The sequence below is a fragment of the Mugil cephalus genome, chromosome 12 (assembly GCF_022458985.1).
Source record: "Mugil cephalus isolate CIBA_MC_2020 chromosome 12, CIBA_Mcephalus_1.1, whole genome shotgun sequence".
In the NCBI taxonomy this organism is placed as follows: Eukaryota; Metazoa; Chordata; class Actinopteri; order Mugiliformes; family Mugilidae; genus Mugil; species Mugil cephalus.
This window is the reverse complement of record NC_061781.1, coordinates 966,695-988,889: the sequence shown is the minus strand read 5'-3', so window position 1 is coordinate 988,889 and position 22,195 is coordinate 966,695. Positions and strand designations below refer to the sequence as shown.

The window sequence follows — 22,195 nt, the reverse complement described above, 5'->3', positions numbered from 1 at the left end:
TTGCACAGGAGGGGTTCTAAGGAGAGTGCATAGAGCAGGCATGTCAAACATACGGCCCGCGGGCCGGACCCGGCCCGTTGGGTCATTTAATCCGGCCCGGCATAAATTTCTGAGTATGTCAAAAAAAGAAGCGAGTCTCTAGCTAATTTCTATTAAAAGTTGTGATTTTTTAAAATAAATACAAACCAAATGCTCCCTCCGGCCGCTAGAGGGCAGTAAATGTGTAAAAGTGCTCACGTCAAGCATGCGGCACTGACACGAGTTAGTCACAGGAAATAAACATTCGCAACGTGATGTGTCCAAGTAAAAATAAACCGGCAATCTTGCTTCACCATTCACCACTACTAAACAAGTTATCGGTCAACACACCCTTCCCAAAATGGCACTGTCAAAAAAAAGAAGAGTGGACACGGAGTGCAGAGTTTTCCAGGAGAAATGGACCGAGAAGTATTTATTCACAGAAGTGAATGCAAAACCAGTGTGCTTGGTATGTAATCAGCAAGTTGCAGTGTTCAAAGAGTTTAATATTTGGCGCCACTCATCATAAAGACAAGTATGTCATATTAAAGACAATTAATATTGTGCAGTATATTCTCAACTTCAGTAGGCCCAGCCTAGTAGTTTGATCTGATGTAGTCTAATCCTATTGCCCATGCACTGCTATAACTTTTTTATTTATTTATTTATTTTATTTTATTTTGTATTTCTTTTTTTCATTTATTTCAAAGCAGTATGACAATTAAGGCGAAAATATTTTTTTTATAGCTCCCACTTGAGTTTGTTTAGTGTGGTGAGTTGGTTCAGGTGTAAAACTGCATTCACTCAACTGTTAAAATAAACCAGTTGTTAACACATTCACAGCCAAACATGAAAAATCATTTTTTTCCCATTGGTCTTGAATAAATGTGTTGTGCTTAGAAAAGATCCCTTGTTATCCGTGATTATAATATGTAGGGTAGGCTACAAATGTAGGCTGAATGATAAAGCATAGTACTGAAAAACAAAGCTAAATATTTGGAGTTGACATTCTTTTGCTGATCCGGCCCACCTGAGAACAGAAAGTCTGGATCCGGCCCCAGAGCCAAACTGAGTTTGACATGCCTGGCATAGAGCATCCCCGACAGAGCGCACCCTTGTCGGACCCCTCTACACACTCTAAAGGGAGCACACAGATCACCATTTAACTTCAGCACACTCTCAACCTCACTGTACAACACTTTGATCTTAGCTATGAACCCTGCGCTGAACCCGAACCTCTCCAACACCTCCAGAGGAAGCCACGTTCAACGCGGTCAAAAGCCTTTTCCTGATCTAGGGAAATCAGACCAGTGTCTATAGCCAATGAGCTGGAGAACTCCAAAACATCTCGAATTAGGTAGAAATTGTCTACCATGGACCTGCCGGGTACACAATAGGTCTGATCCCGATGGATTACCTGCTCCATAGCCCCTCTTAGCCTGTTGGCCAAGGCCTTGGACAGAATCTTGTAATCCACACATAGCAGAGACACAGGGCGCCAGTTTTTTATGTCCTGTAGGTTTCCTTTCTTGGGCAGGAGCGTGAGGACAGCCCTGCGGCAGGACACTGGCATGGAACCAGAGGCCAGACTTTCATTAAACACTTCTATGATGTCCGTTTTTTAGGATGTCCCAGAAGGCTTTAAAAAACTCCACAGTCAGGCCGTCTATGCCGGGAGCTCTCCGTCCCTGCATGCTTTGCAGGGCGGCTTGAAGCTCCTGCATCTGCAGCGGCTCTTCAAGGTGGGAGTTGGTGTCTGTGGAGACCTGAGGCAGTCCATTGCAGAACTCCTCAGACAGTGCGACTTCCTCCTCATACTCGGAAGTATAGAGAGAGGAGTAAAACTCTACCGCTCGCCTTCTTATCTGGCTTGGTTCAGTGAGCTCCTGCCCTGTGTCTGCTAGCAACGAGTGGATTACCTTCCTCTGTCCGTTTTTCTTTTCTAGACTGAAGAAGTAGCTAGAGGGAGCATCCATTTCAGTGATGTTCTGGAATCGGGACCTGACCAGTGCACCTTGTACTTTACTGTCCAGCAGGTCGGCTAAAGCCATTTTTTTCTCCTTGAGGATTTTAATATATCCTCGTTCTCCTGTGGACTCACTCATTGTCTCTTGTTTGACGATATCACTCTCCAGGTCTTTCACAGATCTGGTGATGTCACGGGTAACGTTGAGTGTGTGCTGCTGACAGAGAAGTTTAATCTCAGTCTTGCCATGGTCCCACCACTGCCTAAGACTACTAAAATCAGCTTTCCTCTGTCTAAAAACATGCCAAAAATAAATAAAAACCTCCCTGAACTTTTTATCAAGTGTTAAAACTGAATTAAAATGCCAATATGCACTTTTCAGTAAAATGTTCCGAATAAAAACATGACAAAAAATCAGGGAATGATCTGAGAATCCCGTGGGTACAATTCTACACAACTTAAAAGTATTAAAATGATGTTTAAAACAATAAATACGGTCAAGTCTGGCTGAGGAGATCCTACTCTCTCTGAGGTGGGACCATGTGTACTGTCTGCTGTCTGCGTGCATCCTCCTCCACACGTCCACCAGGCCATGAGAGTGGACCAGCTGCCTCAAAGCCTGCTGGGATGCTGGATGAGGCTCTGCATGGTTGCGATCTAAAAACGCATTTTCAGTACAGTTAAAATCCCCACCCACGAATAAGAAATCCTCCGAGGAAACGCTATTTAAAACATCATTTAATTTTTGTAAAAACAGCTTCCTCTCTGCACCGTTGGTTGGAGCGTATAGGTTGATAAAAACAGCAGTAAAATGTTCAAACTGAGCTTTAGTTAAAAGTAACCTCCCCTCGATTAGGTGCTCGACCTCCAGTGAGGTTGGAGAGAAACTCCTGGAGAAGAGGAAGCCCACTCCTCCACTCAGAGTGCTGGTGTGACTTAAAATGGCTTCCCCTTCCCACTCTCTCCTCCTGTCTGCTTCATTACCAGAGTCACTATGCGTTTCCTGTAGAAACATGACATCAATGCGTTTCATTCTGGTAGTTTCATAAATAAGTGCTCTTTTTTTCACCTCTCTTGCTCCATTAACATTGCCCATTCTAAAACTATCCATGTTAAAAGAAATAAGGAGAGCAACTTTTAAAATCAATAAATTAGTTAAAATACACATTGGAGTTTTTTTAATCATCACTGTTCATTTGTTTTTTCACTTTCAGTTTCTTTAGTCTGAAAAACTCCTGGTCTGTGATGCCAGACTCTCCTCTTTGGCTCATGTGGAGTCTGGCAGACGTATAGAACAATGTTAAATCAGGGAAAAACTCTTCTACTTTGACACCGTGTTGGTTTTTTGTCTGTTGGATAAAGCATTTAATCTTTTCTGCAGTGTATAGTTCTCTCTGCTCACTGCTACTCAGGTTGAAACCTATCACATCACTGTTATCTGACAAACACTCCTCCTCACTCCCACTTTCATCCGTCTGCACCTGCCTCCTCCCATTGTCCACCCACACTTTACTTGTTTTTGCCTCATTAGCGGTGTTCTTTGTTTTCCTCCTACGCTTATGAGCCGGTTTTGGCTTTGCTGATGCCCCTTCTTCTTCCATCTCAGCCTCTTCCACCTGCTCATGCTTTCCCACACTTTTCTCACCCGCCCTGTTCACCTCCTCATCTGCCTTACCTGCCTGCAATTCCCCTTCCTCACCTATTTTTCCCTCCTGTGTCCCACAAACTTCACCTGTCTTGTCTATCTGTTCCTCACACACACCAGTTTCTTCCCCCGCCTCAGCACCCCCTTTATTTTCCCCTACCTCACCCCCCTCATCTTCACCGCTTACATTGTGTTTAAAAGTGTCTGACCCCCCTAGAACCGGGCCAGACACGGTAGCTCCCTGACGCTGAAGCTGCGTGGAGCCGGCCGCGGCCTTGCGTCTGCTGCAGGCGCTTCGCCCGCGGAGCCGGAGGCTCCAGCAGCCGCCGCTCCACCAGGACCAGGACTCGGATCACCCCGCCCCGGACAGGCCCTCACGTAGTGTCCCTCCTCACCACAACCAAAGCACTTCATAACCGATGAGGTGGCGAATATCACGTAGTCATAATCATCTACTTTGACACGGAAAACGAGATTGAGCTCCTCGTCCCGGTTGTTAAGTATCATATACAGCTGTCTTCTGTGAGACACTACGTGTTTCAGTAATTGAGACTTGCATCCAGACAGGATCTCCTTGATCGGGGAAACCACTTTCCCGTGTCTGGACAGTTCTCTACCGAGAAACTCATCGGTTATGAACGGAGGGACATTTGATAGAATCACCTTGGTTGCAGGCTGCGTTAATGGTAGCACTGGTACATACATACCGTTTACCGTGATGCCGGTCTCGATGACGCGGTTCACCTTGTCCAACTGGTCCAGGAAGATGACCATGGCACCATTCATTCTTGCGGCCGACTTTACGCCGCCGTGTCCGACCTTCTCCCCCACCACCAGTGCAATGTCTTCCACGCTGCACGGGAAGCTGGCAGAGATTTTAATGCCATGCTTCTGCGTGAGCCTGGAAAACTCTCCATTTACCATGGCGTCTGAGACGCCGACCGGCATAGACACCGGCAGGAGAAAAAAGAAAACAAAAAAAAAATAACAAAAAACCCCGACTCCCCCCCAAAAAACAACAACTAAAACTTGAAAACCTCACACAGTAATTAATTAAGTCAAATTGAACTACAATACATAACAAAAAATAGAAAAAAAGTTCGAAAACACAACTCGCTCAGCGTCTCACTCACACGCCACAATCTCCCAGCATGCACTCGAGAGAGAGAGAGAGAGAGAGAGAGAGAGAGAACAAACGTAAAACTAATAAACACAATGCAGAGTACAAAGAATCCATCAGGTGACTGAAGACATGAGAAGAAAACAAAGCCAGCAACTCTGTTTTGCAGAGAAATTGGTTCCACTAAATACAGTTGAAAGAGATATGGTCACTAACGTTTGTCAAAGTGTCTCACTACACAGGCGGAGCAACCAAAGGAAAACAATGGCAGAGGAGCTTTCAAGAGAAGGAAGTGAGGCCAACTGTGGACCAGGACACCTCACCTGTGAACCTGGAAACAGTTTCCATTATGGTGAGCCGCTTCATTGGGTGAGAAAATGCTAATTTGCATCGTAGCAATCCAAGCTAACCCTGCCTAACGCACTTACATAGCCAGAGGGAAGATCAACAACCCCCACAGCCTGGCAATATAGTTAGAGGATAGTAATGTGGTTCAACCTTCATTAATAAAAGCGGCAAAGAGAAATGAAGACCCACAAATTTGACAGTGAGAGGCTGGCTGAGTTGATGGATAGAGCAGAGCCTCACTATCAACTCTAAACATTATTAGTTTGAAAACTTGAAATGAAAAATAGTTAGAGCAGTTGGGGTTGGAGATATCCCTATGCGATTTGCCTGTTTCTGAATCTATAGTACTACCTATTGGCCTTTGTTTCTCCTATTGGACACCACTTCTGCTAAAGAGACTTGTTAAGCAAATCTCTTGTACGACAGATAACATAATTTTGTAGACTTGTCAAGACAATACAATGGCCATTTTTAGTCGCAAACCAGGGTCCAAGCTCAAGTAAGTAAGAATTAGAAATTCATAACTGAAAAGGGGCCAGTGTTTCTTCAGTCTTTCCTCAGTTTGGGTTTCCTCCTTTAATGGTTTTGCTCTGATCATAGTTGCTGAACCAGACACTGCAGATTGAGGCCTAATGCTAATCTGCCAAAGATTTTACAGTACTCTCTCAAGAAAAGAGAAGAGGCATCTGACTTGTAACCCAGTCGATGCTGAACCCAGAATGCTGTACTGTAATTGACCTCTGCAGTACATTATACTCTATTTCACAGTTGTTTGCATTGTTTGCGTTTACCTATGAGGATCAGCAAAATAGTTTTCCAAGATTACCCCAAGCGTGCACAGAATCTCCTACAATCTTCTCTCGTGCCTTACACAAGGATCACACAGTGCCTCATATCAGAGGGTCTATCTTGATTCAGTATGTGGATGATTTACTCCTACACCTTCTGGCACTTTCAGAGTTCTTTCTTACCCTTTTTAGAAGGTGGTCTAAGGACTTCTTAGGAATACCAGGTTATTGTAGGCTAACTAAGTACTAACCCTTTACGTAGTCACAACAAGCAGACGAATCATTTAGTAAGTTGAAACAAGCATTATTGTTTGCACCAGTACTAGGACTCCCAGACTATATGAAATCTTTCACATTGTTCATACATGAAAATGTGGATTTGCGGTAGTATGCTCTTACTCAACATCATAACTCTTCTTACAGGCCAGTTGTTTATTTTCCTCCTTACTAGATCTTGTAGAAAATGAATTTCCACCTAGCCAGTCCTGCAGTTATCAAGTGCTGGTACAGTGGGATAATCTTATGCTTAAAAATAAAGCATAAGATATTAACGTAACATAAACAACATAAAAAATAAAGATAAGTTAATAGTTTTAACCTCACGGCTAAATCTAGATGTTGATTAAACATCTAAATCAAGTCTAAACTACACTGTACATTGATCAATGACTGTTAAAAATGTTTTAATCCAATATTTGGCCATCATTCATACAACTTACAGTTGTTGTTGTTGTTTTAAATTTAATATTTAATGATTAATGCATTAAATGGTAGGTTTGGGATAAATATAGAAATGATTATAGACGGGCGAATTTAGGTATAAACTTAGACTAGACGTCTACTAGACGTCTAATGCTCATTGGGTAAGAAGTACAATACAGTTAAGCACAAATATTATGTGTAGGCTGTAGTCCGTTATATTTTTAGACTTTGATATGAGGCAATTAAAAGTGGATGGTAGACCGCAGTTGGCCCCCGGGCCATAGTTTGAACACCCATGTGTTAAGACATCTTAAATTAACTTTATGAGGAGTGCAGTGTTTTATTGAACACAGGCGCATAGTGTTTGAAATTAATGATTTTTTTGTGTGTTTAGGTTGTGTCAGTTGCAAATCACCCAGTAATAAGGACAGAGGAATTCATTTAAAAGGGGATGACTAGATTTTATTCATACTCTTGCTTTTATAAACAAGTTCTCTAGAAACAGGAATCCATGATGCGCCTCATGCTCATCCACCTCATGCCGCTGTATCCCATGTCCCTGAAGCTCCTGTACTCGCCGGGCCTCATGTACATCATCCTGCCTCTGTAATGGGGCTGCTCATACATCAGCCAGTGGCCGTCCATCACGTTGCAGGACTGGCAGTCGGACATGTGGTAGCGGTCCATCATGTTGTCGCAGTCGTCCATCAGTTCATACATCTGACCTCCGAAGTTCTCCCTCTCATAGATCCTCATCCTGAACTGACCTCTGTGCTGTAAATTTAAATTTGTGAAAGTAAATCAAGGAGATGTGTCACATGTTTTGATATCTTTCAATAAGGGGAAATGATATGTTTCACAGTACCATGGGGATCATACGGCAGGACCTGATGCAATCACTCATGCCCATACGCTGGTAGTCGGAGTACTCTCCCCTCCTGACAAAGAACTGGTTGCCCATGTAGTTAGTGCGGTCGTAGACCATGAAGCAGCCACTCTCCACCCTGCAGGAGTGACACCTGCTCAGGTAGGAGGACATGTCAGCGCAGTCGCTGCTGGTCTCATAGGAACGACCCTGGAAGTTCCTGTCCTCGTAGAAGATGATCTGGAAATAAAAAAACAATAAACTATTATTGTTAAACCCCTGATTGATTTTAATACGGATTTTTTTATATATATATATATATATATATATATATATATATATATATATATATATATATATATATATATATATAAACATTCAATCACACTATAAATATTAGAAGTGAGGAGATGGTGCTGCACACCTTGCCCATGGTCATGGCTACAGTTAGAACTGTTTTGGCTCAAAAGTACTGCACGATTTTCTCGATGTGCCCCTGTTGCTTTTATACCTGACCTTGCACCCAAAGGATACATGACCCCCATTGTTCAAACTCCTGACAGAGCAACATGGAGCTGAGGCCCCTGTGCACGTCACAGTTTCAAAGAGACCTTCAACGAATCATGATTTGCGGTGGTTGCATTTGTGAGGCCACGCTTTGTATTGCTGATGAATAACAGAGAGTGTGTTTTCCACTAATGCACCTTTTATTGAAGGGCCAATGAAACCTCCAGGGTTTTAACGGATTTATTTAATTAACATTTATCTTGCTATCTTGCATTTATCTTGCTAAAAAAAAAAAAGAAAATTAAGTTTAATCTGATGCAGCACATAACTTTGTTGATGAAACTATAACCTTGTCACAGTTTACTCCTATCTGGGGAAATGCACAATTCAAACCTGGTGATGGGGGATTGAAATTATGGGTACAGAAAGGAATTAGGATGGTTTTGGACCTGTATTTTGAGGGTATCCTCAGATTTGATCAACTTTATTATAACTATGGAGTTCCTCAAAAACATTTTTTCTAATATTTGCAATTAAGAAGTTTTATAGCATCAAAATATAAGACAATTATGGTCGCACACCCAATATCAATTATTGAGGAAGCTGTGCCTAATAATTTGGATAAGAAACACATATCTAGATTCTATAACCTTTTAGCGGAGTAATCAACAGAATCAGCATCACATAGATTAAATACTTGGAGAACAGACACACAAGGAGATATTAGTGATGAAGATTGGAGAAGGGTATGTTTAAAGACTCAGAAGAATTAAATTAATACAACATTAAAAGTGATTAAGTAGACCGTTAAGTATAAATGGTTAATGAGGGTTTACATAACTCCTATTAAACTTCATCATGTCTCCCCTAACATTCCCGATGTTTGTGTTCAATGCATCACTGAAAAGGGATCTTGGATACACTGCTTATGGGAGTGCCCTACGATTCTGGTATTCTGGCAATGTAGTTAAATGTTTATCACAGATGGTTAAGTGTAATATTCCTTTAATTTCAACAATCTGTATGCTTGGAATATACCCCAAGGACTTTGTCAGAACAACAAAGCGATCGAAAATGATTGAGTTTGGACTTCTCCATGCAATAAGAGTGATTGCACTATATTGAAAAAATGTAGAGCCACCATCTTTGGCAATATGGAAGAGTTGCAACAAAGAAGTTATGTAATGATCCTGCCTTTAATTTAATTTAATTTAATTTAATTTAATTTAATTTAATTTAATTTAATTTAATTTAATTTAATTTAGTTCAGTTAGTTCCAGTTCCATGTGGTCTCTGATGTTGTGGTGGAATATCTGCTGCTCACCACTCATGGATTGTTCCTCTAAACACTGAATCAGCCAAAATGGTATACAGCTACATAACAGAAGGGATAGGGTGCTCTTTACTTCATCCTGACCAATACTACTAACAAAATCAAAAAATTAAATAATTCCAAATTTCTAACTGAATATATGTCGCTGCTTTCATATATATTGTCTTCAATCTAAAGCAGAATCAGTGTCACCTGATAAACAGGAATATTTACTGATATTGAGGTGATACTGAAAATGACAACATCTGAGGTCTTTCGTCTGAATAACCAATGAGCAACAACAGTTTTTCCAGATTTCAGCTTCATTGAGTATTTAAATTTTGCATTCAAATAATACAATATACATCACAATTAAATCAAATGTATTATTGTTATCAACACTGAAAGTTGTTTATGCCATGATAGAAAATGGAAGTTTTTATTTATGCAGTTCAATGCAGATCAATGTTTTAGCATTAACAAGAGTCAGTTATACATCGGATGGAGCTGAATCTCATGCGGTCGTATGTCAGGTCCTTGAAGCTCCTGTACTCCCCGGGCCTCATGTACATCATCCTGCCTCTGTAGTGGGGCTGCTCATACATCAGCCAGTGGCCGTCCATCACATTGCAGGACTGGCAGTCGGACATGCGGTAGCGGTCCATGATGTTGTCGCAGTCATTATTCAACTCATGCATCTGACCGCTGAAGTTTTCCCTCTCATAGATCCTTATTCTGTAAGACCCTTTGTGCTGTTAGGAGACAATGTAGGGTTAATTATTTTATTTAACATCTTTCGTTTTGGAGGTAAATCATGTGGTGCTTCCTGAGTACCATGGGGATCATACGGCATGACATGATACAATTGCCAAATCCCATCAGATTCTGGTAGTCTGAGTACTCGCCCCTTCTAAGGAAATACTGCTGACCCATGTAGTTGGGGCGGTCGTAGACCATAAAGCAGCCACTCTCCACCTTGCAGGAGCTACACCTGCTCAGGTGGGAGGATGTGTCAGCGCAGTCACTGCTGGTCTCATAACAGCGACCCTGGAAGTTCTTTTCTTCATAGAAGATGATCTAGAATTCAGTACAGCACACAAAGATCAGTAACCATCTCAATACTGACGTCAACAGCTCTTGAATCGTAACCACAAAATAATATCATGTAGTCTGTAGTTGCATGCAGTGGAACTAAAATAATATAGTAAAGCAAAAAGCTTAAGGTATGCACACATCACAGGAGCAGCAGTTAGTAGTAAACTATCTGCATGGACTTACCTTACCGTACATGGTGGCTGATAGATTGAGTGATGCTATAGCAATCCTATCCTGAATTTAAGCCTTTTTTTTATACCTAACCTAACGACACATCCAGTGGATCAGTGCCACTATTGTATGGAGGACCAGAGTCAGCAACATACCCCCTGTTTGTGAATGCTGATGGCAAAGTTATTATGTTCCCTCTCTGTGACTCCGCTGTTCTAGATGAAATGGCTTCTCTATCTATTATTTACATTTGAGGTCACTTGAAATGTTAAAAAGATGTTTTACTGTTCTAGCTTTGTTGCCACTGACAAAAAAAGGACACATAGCATGTCTGAATTATCCTTATATAATTCACAAAGAATTTGTAATCCAGAATCTTAAAGCCAAAAATAAAATATCTCTACATTGATTTGATAGTGCTCCAACTGAGCAGAGACATTTAGTTGTAAACTAGTTGATCTCCTTGTTTCTCAGATGATGTCGATGACTACTGTTACTCCTCTGTCCATCACCCCATTAAGCTCCGCCCCCAAGCAATCTGATTGCCACAACAGATCTTTGCAGGAGCAGAATCAGTTCCCAACAGAGAGACTCCAGACTCCAATTTTCTACCGCAACAAAATAATTTGTGAGTGGGACCAGTCGTCATCATAAGTCTTGGTGAACAAACATCCATAAACGCTTACACTTCACAAACAGTTCACAAACACTTTAGCCAGTAATCTAATTTACACCATATGGAATTATTTGTCAAATCACATTAGCTTCATATTACATGGTTATCATTACACTACTAAGTCCAGTGCTTTAGGTATTCCATGTACAGTTCATTGTAGAATAATTTGTGGAATAATTTGAGAGCAGTATTGAGCCTTTACATAACTGACTGTCTATCTAAATGTATAAATATTAAATGGCCTTGTTTTTATACAGTGTCTTTCTACCTTTCATTGGTACTTAAATCACTTTATAGTCACAGACACATCTACCCATTCACTCACACAACCACACTTGGAACTATGACCTGGGCAAATACAGTTCTGACTGGTTTCAGGATGTCCATTAATTCCTGTCATTTTACTGCGATAGTGAGCAGAACTTTATTGGCGTTAGGAGCTTATTGGATGATAATGATTGTTCCAGGTATTAATTGAACCCTGAGATGTTACAAAGGTAACTGACTTATGGCTGCTAAAAAACAAAAACTCTCAAAAAATACAAAGTAGTTGTCTTAAGTTTTGGCAACGTTGGCAAAAGACTGTGGTATAAGTCAGTCCCTATGGTTGACCATTTGTTCCTGATGACAGACACCATCCCTTACACATTTATACCCTTTAGAGCAAGTTGTTTTTTTGTTTTTGTTTTTTTTTGTTGTTGTTGTTTTTATTTTTATGTTTTATGATGCCTTATTGGCTTGACCTGCCTTGACAGGAATTAGCAAGATACATAATATCATACTCCAGTTTCAGGTTCTCTTCATTGGCTCCCTTTAAAATCTAGGGAGACACAGCAGTTAGTAATAGAAAAGAAATTATAAGAGACTAGAGGACAGGAGCTTGGTGTATTGTCCCCCAGCAGCCTATGCCTGTAACAGCATAACTAAGGGGTGGTTAAGTCCAGACCTAACTATAAGCTTTGTCAAAAAGGAAAGTCTTAAGCCTGACCTTAAAAGTAGAAACGGTGTCTGCCTCCAGAACCCAAACTGGGAGCTGGTTCCACAGGAGAGGAGCCTGATATCTGTAGGCTCTACCTCCCATTCTACTTTTAGAAATTCTAGGAACCACAAGTAGACTTGCATTTAGAGACTGTAGTGCAAGTAGGAGGATTTTAAATTCAGCTCTAGATTTTAAAGGGAGCCAGTGAAGAGAAGCTAAAACTGGGGTAATATGATCTCTTTTGCTAATTGCTGTCAGTGCTCTTGCTGCAGCGTTTTGAATCATTTGGAGGCTTTTTAAAGAGCTACTTGGACAGCCAGACAGTAACGAGTTACAATAATCCCGCCTGGAAGACACAAATGCATGAACTAGTTTTTCCGCATCACTCTGAGAAAGGATGTTCCTAATTTTGATGATATTACGAAGGTGAAAGAAAGAAGTCCTAGTCACCTGCTTTATGTGAAAATTAAAGGACATATCCTGGTCAAATATAACACCAAGGTTTTTCACAGTAGTACTGGAGGCCACGGTAATGCCATCCAACAAAAGTAGGTGATTAGATAATGAGTCTCTGACATGTTTAGAGCCAAATACGATAACTTCGGTTTTGTCTGAGTTTAAAAGTAGAAAATTACAGGTCATCCAAACCTTTATGTCTTTAAGGCATGCTTGGAGTTTAACCAGCGGAATAGTTTCATCTGGTTACATAGATAAATATAGCTGGGTATCATCTGCGTAGCAACGGAAGTTTATGCCGTGCTTTCTAATAATATTGCCCAAGGGAAGCATGTATAATGTGAATAATATTGGTCCTAGCACAGAACCCTGAGGAACTCCATAGCTTACTTTGGTATATGTAGAAGAGTTGTTGTTTACATGGACAAACTGGAATCTGTCTGACAGATATGATTCAAACCAGTCTAGTGCAGTTACAGTACCTGTAATCTTGATCACACTTTCAAGTCTCTGTAGTAGAATATTGTGATCAATAGTGTCAAATGCAGCACTGAGATCTAGCAGGACAAGTATAGAGACAAGTCGATTGTCTGAAGCCATGAGGAGATCATTGGTAACTTTAACCAGAGCTGTTTCTGTACTATGATGAGCTCTAAAACCTGACTGAAACTCTTCAAACAAAGCATTCCTGTTTAAATGATCAACCAACTGCTTGACAACAACCCTTTCCAAAACTTTAGAAATAAAAGGAAAGTTGGAAATTGGCCTGTAGTTGGCTAAAACATCTGGGTCAAGAGTGGGTTTTTTAAGTAATGGTTTAATTACAGCAGTTTTAAAAGACTGGGGCACATATCCTGTTAATAAAGATAAGTTTATCTGATTTAATATGGAGGTATTAATTAATGGAAAAACCTCCTCGAGCAACTTAGTTGGGATGGGGTCAAGAAGACAAGTTGATGGTTTAGATGCTGCAACAACTGAAGTGAGCTCAGGAAGATCAATTAGGGAGAAAGAATCCAAATATTGACTAGGCCCTACAGAGGTTTCTAATGCCACTGTACTTACATCTTTGACAGATGGAAGGGTGCTATAAATTTTATCTCTAATGCCAACAATTTTATCAGTGAAGAAGCTCATGAAGTCATTACTGCTGAGGTCTGAAGGAATAGATGGCTCAACAGAGTTGTGACTCTTTGTCAGCCTGGCTACAGTGCTGAAAAGAAATCTGGGGTTGTTCTTGTTTTCTTCTATTAATGAAGAATAATACGCTGTCCTAATCTTACGGAGAGTTTTTTTTTATAAGTTGTTAAACTATCTTTCCAGGCTATGTTAGCTTCTTCAGAACTAGTAGAATGCCAAATTCTTTCCAGCTTTCAAACTGCCTGCTTTGAACTACGCAACTGTGAATTATACCATGGAGCTACCCTCCTTCAATTTACCACCTTCTTTTTAAGAGGAGCAACTCGATTTAGAGTTGTACTAAGCGATGCTGTCGTGCTGTCAACAAAATAATCTATTTGTGATTGAGTTAGATTGTGGTTGCTGACATCCACATCACGAATAAAGGCACTGAGGTAAATACTGAAGGTATTAATTCCTTATGTCTAGTTACAGCATCATCAGATAAGTGTCTAACATAATGAAATGTCTTTCCAGTTTCTGTATAATTACTAGTAAATTCAAATGTTACAAGAGAATGATCGGACAATAGAGAGTTGTGAGAATATATGGTTAGACCTTCAGTTTCTATGCCATAAATTAGTACAAGATCTAAGGTGTGATTGAAACAGTGAGTTGAACCATTTTCATTCTGAGAAAAGCCAGTTGAGTCTAATAATGACATAAATGAAGAGCTAAGACTGTCACTGCCAACATCAACATGGAGCAGGTGGGCGATACACCACAACACAATGAGTCCTCTCCTGTGGAACCAGCTCCTAGTTTGGGTTCGGGAGGCGGACACCCACTCTACTTTTGAGGTCAGACTTTCCTTTTTGACAAAGCTTAGGCACCAAGCTCCTGTCTTTCAATCTCTTATAATTTATTTTCTATTACTAACAGCTGTGTCTCCCTCTCTCTGCCCCCCCCCCCAATTGCAGACAATGACTAATTAACATTTCTCTTTGATTTAGTTAACAAACTGATTATAACTGTGTAAATGGGAATTTGCAAAAAAAAAAAAAAAATACCATGGGATCAGATACAAACAGTCAGCCTTTGGTTTCAAGCTGCTTCTCTAACCAGTCACAGTACCACTAATTTACTTGTTGGGACACCTGTTTCACTTTGAACCTCACCAGTCATGCTAATAATTATTCCATTGGTGTGTAAAATAAATTGTGAAGTAACAGAAAGTCACATTCTTTAGTTATTGTTCCATTTCAGTTGTTTTATTTCAGAATGAAACTGTCTAGCACATGTCCATGATGCGCCTCATGCTCATCCACCTCATGCCACTGTATCCCATGTCCCTGAAGCTCCTGTACTCGCCGGGCCTCAGGTACATCATCCTGCCTCTGTAGTGGGGCTGCTCATACATCAGCCAGTGGCCGTCCATCACGTTGCAGGACATGCAGTCAGACATGCGGTAGCGGTCCATGATGTTGTCGCAGTCGTCCATCAGCTCATGCATCTGACCTCCGAAGTTCTCCCTCTCATAGATCCTCATCCTGAACTGACCTCTGTACTGTTTTGTAAAGATAAAAATAATTAATGATTAATGTAAAGGTTGCACACCTATCAGAACATGATGGCATGTTACTTTGTAACCTACCATGGGGATCATACGGCAAGACCTGATGCCTCCGCTCCATCCCATCATGCTCATGTAGTCGGAGTACTCGCCCCTCCTCATGAACCACTGGTTGCCCATGTAGTTGGGGCGATCATAGACCATGAAACAGCCACTCTCCACCCTGCAGGAGTGACACCTGCTCAGGTAGGAGGACATGTCGGAGCAGTCGCTCATGCACTCATAGGAGCGACCCTGGAAGTTCCTGTCCTCGTAGAAGATGATCTGAAAAACATGAGTTTAGATTTAAAGTTGGCAGACATTTACTCTCCATATTACAACCACTGTGATGTTCATAATGTGGATTTGAAAGTGTTGTGAAGCTTACCTTGCCCATGCTCATGTCAGTAGTGGACATACTTGGAGTTGAGCTGCTGCTGTTGCTATTGCTGCACTGCTGCACTGCTGTCCTGTTGGGTTTAACCCTTGCTTTTATACCTGACCAAAGCTTAAAGAGTCAGTGGGCCCTATTGTTAAAACTCCTGACCCAGCAACATGGTATAGAGCACTGCACTAGTGCCTCTGGTACGGTGACATACAATCACATGGTGGGCTTTGAAGACTTTAGAAATGCTATCGTTTTCACAAAGTCACACAAAGCCTATTTTCTCTATTGTAAAGCTATTGTTTCACTCGTGTAACTGCATTTAACCTAAAGCTGTGCAATTATAGTTGCATTTAGTAAATAAATTCCATTTATTTACATAAATAATTTTATTTACTAAAATCATCATTTACTACAATGATTGATTATGTCTTACTATAAGAGTAGTGTAAGTATGCTTCAGTACCTGGATTGGTACAAGAAAATATCTATTTTCCTGACACTGTAACTACGAATGTTTTCATGAGTTGCTCATATATGCGACACAGTAGAATCAGTAAATGTGTTTCGTCAGTTTTTGTATTTTTCACATGTTTGCAGCATTTTGTTTTTTAAATAGAGTTTATGCAGTGATTTAACCTCTCATGGAATCCATGGAATTCAGGAGGAGGAGGAATTAAGGAGTTAAATAAGGAGGAGCTCCTTGTTTGTAACAGTAAACCAAATTTTGATTATTTTTTTATTATGTAATTGTGAATAAAAATGTTTGCTAGGGCTACATGCATTAAAGAGTAATAAAGAGAATAAAGGAGAAGTAAACCAATACGATGATTAAACTGTTATTGTCAGGTTGTTTCATGCCAAGAAAGCCAGATTTCACTCCTATACAATCTAGCCTCCTCTGTCACATCATTAGGTTGACTAGTAAATGCATTCTCATATAAATCCTCCTTCATGAATGTTCTAATATTGAGTTGATGCAGAAACAGTGTCAAAAAAGTGGTGGTTCACCTGGATGATTATTGTGGAGAGTTTGTGGTGCTATTGAACTGGATTGAATTAAATACTAAAGAGTTTCTGTTATTTAGACTGAAATAATAGGAACATGTTTCAATTCAATAGTACTACAGAATGAAAACATAGTTGAATCAACATCTCTCTTATTAGAGACTGATGTTGAATAGGATAGTGTAGCAGGTACTTCTCTGACACATTCTCTGGGGACTGCAGCTAAAGCTTCACTAACTTTACCAAATACTTGATGTGCACCTAATTCTGGAGTTGTTAATTGACTACTGGCAGCTGACAGCTGAACTTCGTCATTTTGAAAGGCACTGTGGACTTTACTCTAGCCCCACATTCAGTGAAAACTGTGTAATCGACTGTGTAAATACTGTGTAAATACTACCAAGAGAATTTGGACCGTTATTATGCTAGCGTTAGTGGATGTCTTTTCAGATGAGTGTACATAGTAGTTGTACCTTAGTTGTATTTCAGAACGAACCTGTCACGGTAATATAGGCTTTATATTTATTGAAGTATTTCCATACACTTGACAGACCGCTGCCAGTTTTATTATATATATATATATATACATATATATATATTATATTTATTATTATTAGTATTGCAATGACCAATTAGACTTGTAGTAGGCGTCCTTGCTGTTATTGTCAAGTGATCAGTGACTAGTCGACGTGATGCTTAAACCATCATGGCACAGCAGTGAAATTAATAAACTGACTAGAAGATCTTTAAAATCTTAAAATTAGTTTTTGTCATCAGATTTAGTACGTATTGGGAGGAAAATTTGATTTGCTAATGCACTTCATGCCTAAAAGCAAATTTTAGATGTTAGTACATTACTCTAGTATAATGACAGTTTATGAATGAGATTGACAAAAGAGAAAATAGTGTAGAATTCTTTTATTCAGTGCCAGTGGACAATGAACATTCAGTGAACATTTAGTAGCAGGAGTCCATGATGCGCCTCATGCTCATCCATCTCATGCCACTGTATCCCATGTCCCTGAAGCTCCTGTACTCCCCGGGCCTCATGTACATCATCCTGCCTCTGTAGTGGGGCTGCTCGTACATCAGCCAGTGGCCGTCCATCACGTTGCAGGACATGCAGTCGGACATGCGGTAGCGGTCCATGATGTTGTCACAGTCATCCATCAGCTCGTACATCTGACCTCCAAAGTTCTCCCTCTCATAGATCCTCATCCTGTAGGATCCTCTGTACTGTAAAGCATATTAAAGACGTGAAAATGTTGCTTTTAAACAGTTTTACAGAATTTAACAGAAGAGTAGAATTTGTAACCTACCATGGGAATCATGCGGCAAGACCTAATGCAGTCCCTCATTCCCATCATGCTCATATAGTCGGCATACTCGCCCCTCCTCATGAAGTACTGGTTGCCCATGTAGTTGGGGCGGTCGTAGACCATGAAACAGCCACTCTCCACCCTGCAGGAGTGACACCTGCTCAGGAAGGAGGTCATGTCGGAGCAGTCGCTCATGCACTCATAGGAGCGACCCTGGAAGTTTCTGTCCTCGTAGAAGATGATCTGGAAAGGAAATTATGCTCAATTGATTCATAAAAGCAGCAAAGTTAATTCATCAACAGTGATCTCTGCTTGATAAATAGAAGATGTTGTACCTTGCCCCTCATGCTCATGCCGGTGTTGGTCATGTTGTCTGTGGATGAGTTGTTGCTGTTGCTCCAATACTGCCTTCCTTCCCGGTTTAACCTCTTCCTTTTATACCTGACCGAACGTAAAGAACCAGAGCCCCCTCTACAGAGAACCCTTACTCAGCAACTTACCACTGAGGCCCACAAAATGCAGAGGTTACATCAATTTTTTTTCCAGGCACTGGGTACCTCGCAGTCTTTAGAAAGGTCTTTTCTTCTCATTACAGAGAACACTTTCAACAACAGCTGTCATATGTGAATAGGCTGACCCATGTGATGCATATGTTGCATAATGTTTCAGCAAAAGTTATTTAAGCTGACATTTCTTGATTTTAATATGCTATATTACTTAAAACACATGTTTATATATCTGTAAGACTAAATAAAAACATTTTAAGTAGTAAATAAATTACACCAGACACATCTGTGAACAAAAAGTATTAATGTGCTTGTGATAAATGAACGATGTGGAGTTAAGTGTTACAGGATGAAGAGGAAAAGAATTGTGTTTATAATTATACACTTCTTAAATGTTATTATTATATAAATATAATAATTATTATCGAATTTCATCATGTTATTAACAGTATATATAAATGATCATCATCATTGCATTATCATTGCAGTGTTTAATTGTTTTTTGAATTATTATGACTGAGTCATAATGATCAGACTGAGTGCAAAACTGAATGAAAACTGCTTCATTTGGACTTTTCAAACACATAGCTTTCATGAAAGTTCATTTTAGCTCCTTGAGGCTAATATAGTGGCTAACAGTGTTGCCACATGTACCTTAAAAAAATAATCTGAATACCAATTACTACTTAAAAGGTACTCCAAAAAAAGTAACTTAGTTACTTTACTATTTAATTACTTTTAAAGTTACTTACTTACTTTTAGTTACATAACAACTGTTACTGTATTAGTTACATTCAACAGCTTTTTAACAGCTCTATGGGGATTTGCTCCCTTTTAGAGCCAGCCTCAAGGGGCCACTCCATGAACTGCATGGGTCATGGTAAATGGTAAATGGTCTTGCTTTTCTACCTACTCAAAGGTACTCAAAGCGCTTTTACAGTCAGAGACACATCCACCCATTCGCTCACACAAGCACACACACATTCACACACCAGCGCCAGTTGCACTGGGAGCCACTGGGGGTTCAGTATCTTGCTCAAGGACACTTTGGCAGGGATTGAACCGGGGGATCGAACCGGGCGATCGAACCGCTAACCCTTCGGTTCATGGACAATCCGCTGTACCTACTGAGCCATAGCCGCCCCATGAGATATACTTTGGACATCTTGTTGCCAAATATCGTAACCCATGAATACAGACAGCACCGCCAACCTGAACTCCTTTTTCCTCTCCTCGAGTTCCACCTCCTGCCTGGCATCCCCAATGTTTCTTCTGAAGTTCAGCGGGAATCTCAGGCCTCACTCCAGGCAGCTCAGAGGGGTATTTCACAAAACCAGGATAAGGGATTAATCCTGGATATGTTGGTTATCCTGGATGAACTTCCTTAAGTCGGTTGCACAAAAGCAGGATCACTTTATCCTGGACAAGTAACCATGGTGATCTATCCTCCGCTGTTAGCCTGCTCTACACCAGCCTAAGAACCAGGATGAGATCTGTTGTAAACATTGTGAGAGATAAATGTGTTAAAGCATTTCCATCTTTCTACACGTTAGATACTTTTAAATCATCCTGCATCCAAAATTATAAATATAGTCGTTTCATTTGCCGGTTGACTTTTAGTTTTAATAGTATTTATTTACACAAATTATATATAAAGACAAAAGCTCATATCAGTAGACAAAATTTTTTGGCTAAAAAAGAAGAAGCAAGGTTTATTTGGAATGTTATCTTTATTAATATAACACCAACACCGAAAGCTTTTAAAAGATACAAAAGTCAGACAGTACAATACAGACTACAGACGTAAAAAAACATACAAAGGAAAGAGAAAAAAAAATTTAAGAATTATATATCACTACTTAAACATTACTGACAGAAGACAAAGACAATTCTAAGGGTTCCACTTCATTCTGACTTTTGTTTTTAACTTCAACAATCTTTCTAGTCACTCATTTGGTCTTATTACTGTGAGGCTTAGTGTTATATAACAATACTAATAAAGACATCCATGCTGCTGTTGCTATGCAACTGACCAAACAACCATATCAGACACTGTTTTGCCAACAATTTTTGTATACTTTTTCATAATGCTAATTCTGTAAATTTTTTGATTACACTTTTTATTTTTATTTTTACTTATAATCTAATCTCATTTTATTTTATCTTTCTTCTTTATTTTTTTACGCAACAAAGCTACGGTGACAATGTAATTTCCCTCATGGATCATTAAAATTCTCTGACCAAAAAAGTACTTGCACAAAATCAACAATCAATCATGACAAGTGCGTATCAGTCAATTTTGTTCTTACAACTGTGTGTATGTTAGTAACTCGGAACCATTCTAAATTGACAGGTGTGTGTCTGTGAACAGCAATCAGCATACTGCCACGCCTCTATTTAATGCTGCATGAAGAGTTAATGGAGAAGCTGAGAGAACGTGAAACTGAAAGATGGCCCCAAAAAGTAAGAAAAAAAATTTCAGAATAAATGATTTACACTTAAGATATATTATTTTAAAGAGCTACTCACCAACAAGCCACCCGTCCCTTACCTTACAGCTCCCGCCTCCAAACACATTCCCACTGTGCTGTTGTGTAAAACAAAGGAGTCGTGGGTGCCTCCTGGCCAGCGGGCCACAACTTTGAGGATGCGGCAGTCAGCGCCACAGATTACCTGCATGATGTTTGAGTTGTAGTTCTTTCTTAGCCTTGTGTGGCAGGGAGGGCAGTGCTACACCTCAGTGAATGGGAGAACTCTGGAGAGATGAGAGAGTCCAGGGGGTAAGGGTGTCCCAGTAGAGGAGAGAAGTCTGCGATAGGGCACATAGTGATAGAGTGAAAGAACAGTCCAGCCCTTATTAGACAGGACTCATCAATTCTTACCAATCCATTTGTATTGTAGTAATTTAGATCTAATATTCACAGTTTGTGTATGAGCTGTTAAACAAGCTCTGGCCCATTCTTCCTCTGTTAGATTTTCTTGCAAATCGAATCTCCATGATTGTAATATGTTTTGTGATGACTCTTTGGATTTACTCAGAAACTGATTATAAAGAAAGGACACCTGCCCCTTGGAGTCTGAAAATCTCCTCAAACATCTTCAAGTGTAGATAGTCAGGGAACTTTCAAACCATTACACTGTCTGGCCAGTATGAAACTTCTCAATTGAAGATATTTAGAGAAGGGTTTTGAGGGTATTCCATATGTGGCCTTAAGTTCTTCGAAAGACATGAAAGTGTGATTGTCTTTAAAGAGGTCAGCTATTTTAGCTACACACCCAGATGCCCACGTTTTAAACCCACTGTCTGCTCTTCCAGACTGAAAATCATCATTACCAAAGATAGGAGAAAATGGTGATTACTTGGATTCTCTCCTAAGTATACCAAAGCACTGTGCCAAATCATTACTGTATTTTTGAGGAAGGGGTTTTTGGTCAGTTTGATTAATTTGTGTTTGTCAGCTGAATATATAAATTCAAAGGAATATTAAGTGAATGAGATTCTATTGAAACCCAAGCTGGGGGATGGTTCTTCACAAAATAAAACATCCCTGCTCTGTTTTGAGCTGCCCTATAATACCACATAAAATTTGGTAGCTGT

The 22,195-nt window shown here is 40.1% G+C and overlaps 4 protein-coding genes across 4 annotated transcripts; all 4 read right to left on the bottom strand.

Moving 5' to 3' along the window:
* Window positions 1–7,027: 7,027 nt before the first annotated feature.
* Window positions 7,028–7,965, bottom strand: LOC125018026 (gamma-crystallin M3-like). Its single transcript, XM_047601639.1, has 3 exons — window positions 7,877–7,965; window positions 7,453–7,692; window positions 7,028–7,361 (listed from the first exon to the last, which is right to left on the bottom strand). Exons 1-3 carry the CDS (start codon window positions 7,889–7,891, stop codon window positions 7,083–7,085), a joined length of 534 nt encoding a protein of 177 aa, XP_047457595.1. The 5' UTR covers window positions 7,892–7,965; the 3' UTR covers window positions 7,028–7,082.
* Window positions 7,966–9,619: 1,654 nt separating this feature from the next.
* On the bottom strand, window positions 9,620–10,561 carry LOC125018160 (gamma-crystallin M3-like). Its single transcript, XM_047601896.1, has 3 exons — window positions 10,550–10,561; window positions 10,106–10,348; window positions 9,620–10,023 (listed from the first exon to the last, which is right to left on the bottom strand). Exons 1-3 carry the CDS (start codon window positions 10,559–10,561, stop codon window positions 9,748–9,750), a joined length of 531 nt encoding a protein of 176 aa, XP_047457852.1. The 3' UTR covers window positions 9,620–9,747.
* A 4,455-nt stretch (window positions 10,562–15,016) lies between these two features.
* On the bottom strand, window positions 15,017–15,887 carry LOC125017156 (gamma-crystallin M3-like). The gene is made up of 3 exons (XM_047600012.1): window positions 15,768–15,887; window positions 15,422–15,664; window positions 15,017–15,334 (listed from the first exon to the last, which is right to left on the bottom strand). The coding sequence occupies exons 1-3, from the start codon at window positions 15,795–15,797 to the stop codon at window positions 15,059–15,061; spliced, it is 549 nt and encodes a 182-aa protein (XP_047455968.1). The 5' UTR covers window positions 15,798–15,887; the 3' UTR covers window positions 15,017–15,058.
* Window positions 15,888–17,675: 1,788 nt separating this feature from the next.
* On the bottom strand, window positions 17,676–18,509 carry LOC125017147 (gamma-crystallin M3-like). Its single transcript, XM_047599998.1, has 3 exons — window positions 18,427–18,509; window positions 18,092–18,334; window positions 17,676–18,008 (listed from the first exon to the last, which is right to left on the bottom strand). The coding sequence occupies exons 1-3, from the start codon at window positions 18,457–18,459 to the stop codon at window positions 17,730–17,732; spliced, it is 555 nt and encodes a 184-aa protein (XP_047455954.1). The 5' UTR covers window positions 18,460–18,509; the 3' UTR covers window positions 17,676–17,729.
* Between the last annotated feature and the right edge of the window lie 3,686 nt (window positions 18,510–22,195).

Excerpts from the sequence above, each read along its gene's own strand:
- LOC125018160 (XM_047601896.1), bottom strand. Across the intron at positions 10,024-10,105 it reads CATGCCGTATGATCCCCATG|CACAAAGGGTCTTACAGAAT; the intron begins GTACTCAGGAAG and ends GTCTCCTAACAG.
- LOC125017147 (XM_047599998.1), bottom strand. The coding sequence starts at position 18,459 with ATGACCAACACCGGCATGAGCATGAGGGGCAAG. Across the intron at positions 18,335-18,426 it reads GCATGAGCATGAGGGGCAAG|ATCATCTTCTACGAGGACAG; the intron begins GTACAACATCTT and ends TTTCCTTTCCAG. Across the intron at positions 18,009-18,091 it reads CTTGCCGCATGATTCCCATG|TACAGAGGATCCTACAGGAT; the intron begins GTAGGTTACAAA and ends TATGCTTTACAG.
- LOC125018026 (XM_047601639.1), bottom strand. Across the intron at positions 7,362-7,452 it reads CCTGCCGTATGATCCCCATG|CACAGAGGTCAGTTCAGGAT; the intron begins GTACTGTGAAAC and ends TTAAATTTACAG.
- LOC125017156 (XM_047600012.1), bottom strand. The coding sequence starts at position 15,797 with ATGTCCACTACTGACATGAGCATGGGCAAG. Across the intron at positions 15,665-15,767 it reads CTGACATGAGCATGGGCAAG|ATCATCTTCTACGAGGACAG; the intron begins GTAAGCTTCACA and ends CATGTTTTTCAG. Across the intron at positions 15,335-15,421 it reads CTTGCCGTATGATCCCCATG|TACAGAGGTCAGTTCAGGAT; the intron begins GTAGGTTACAAA and ends TTTACAAAACAG.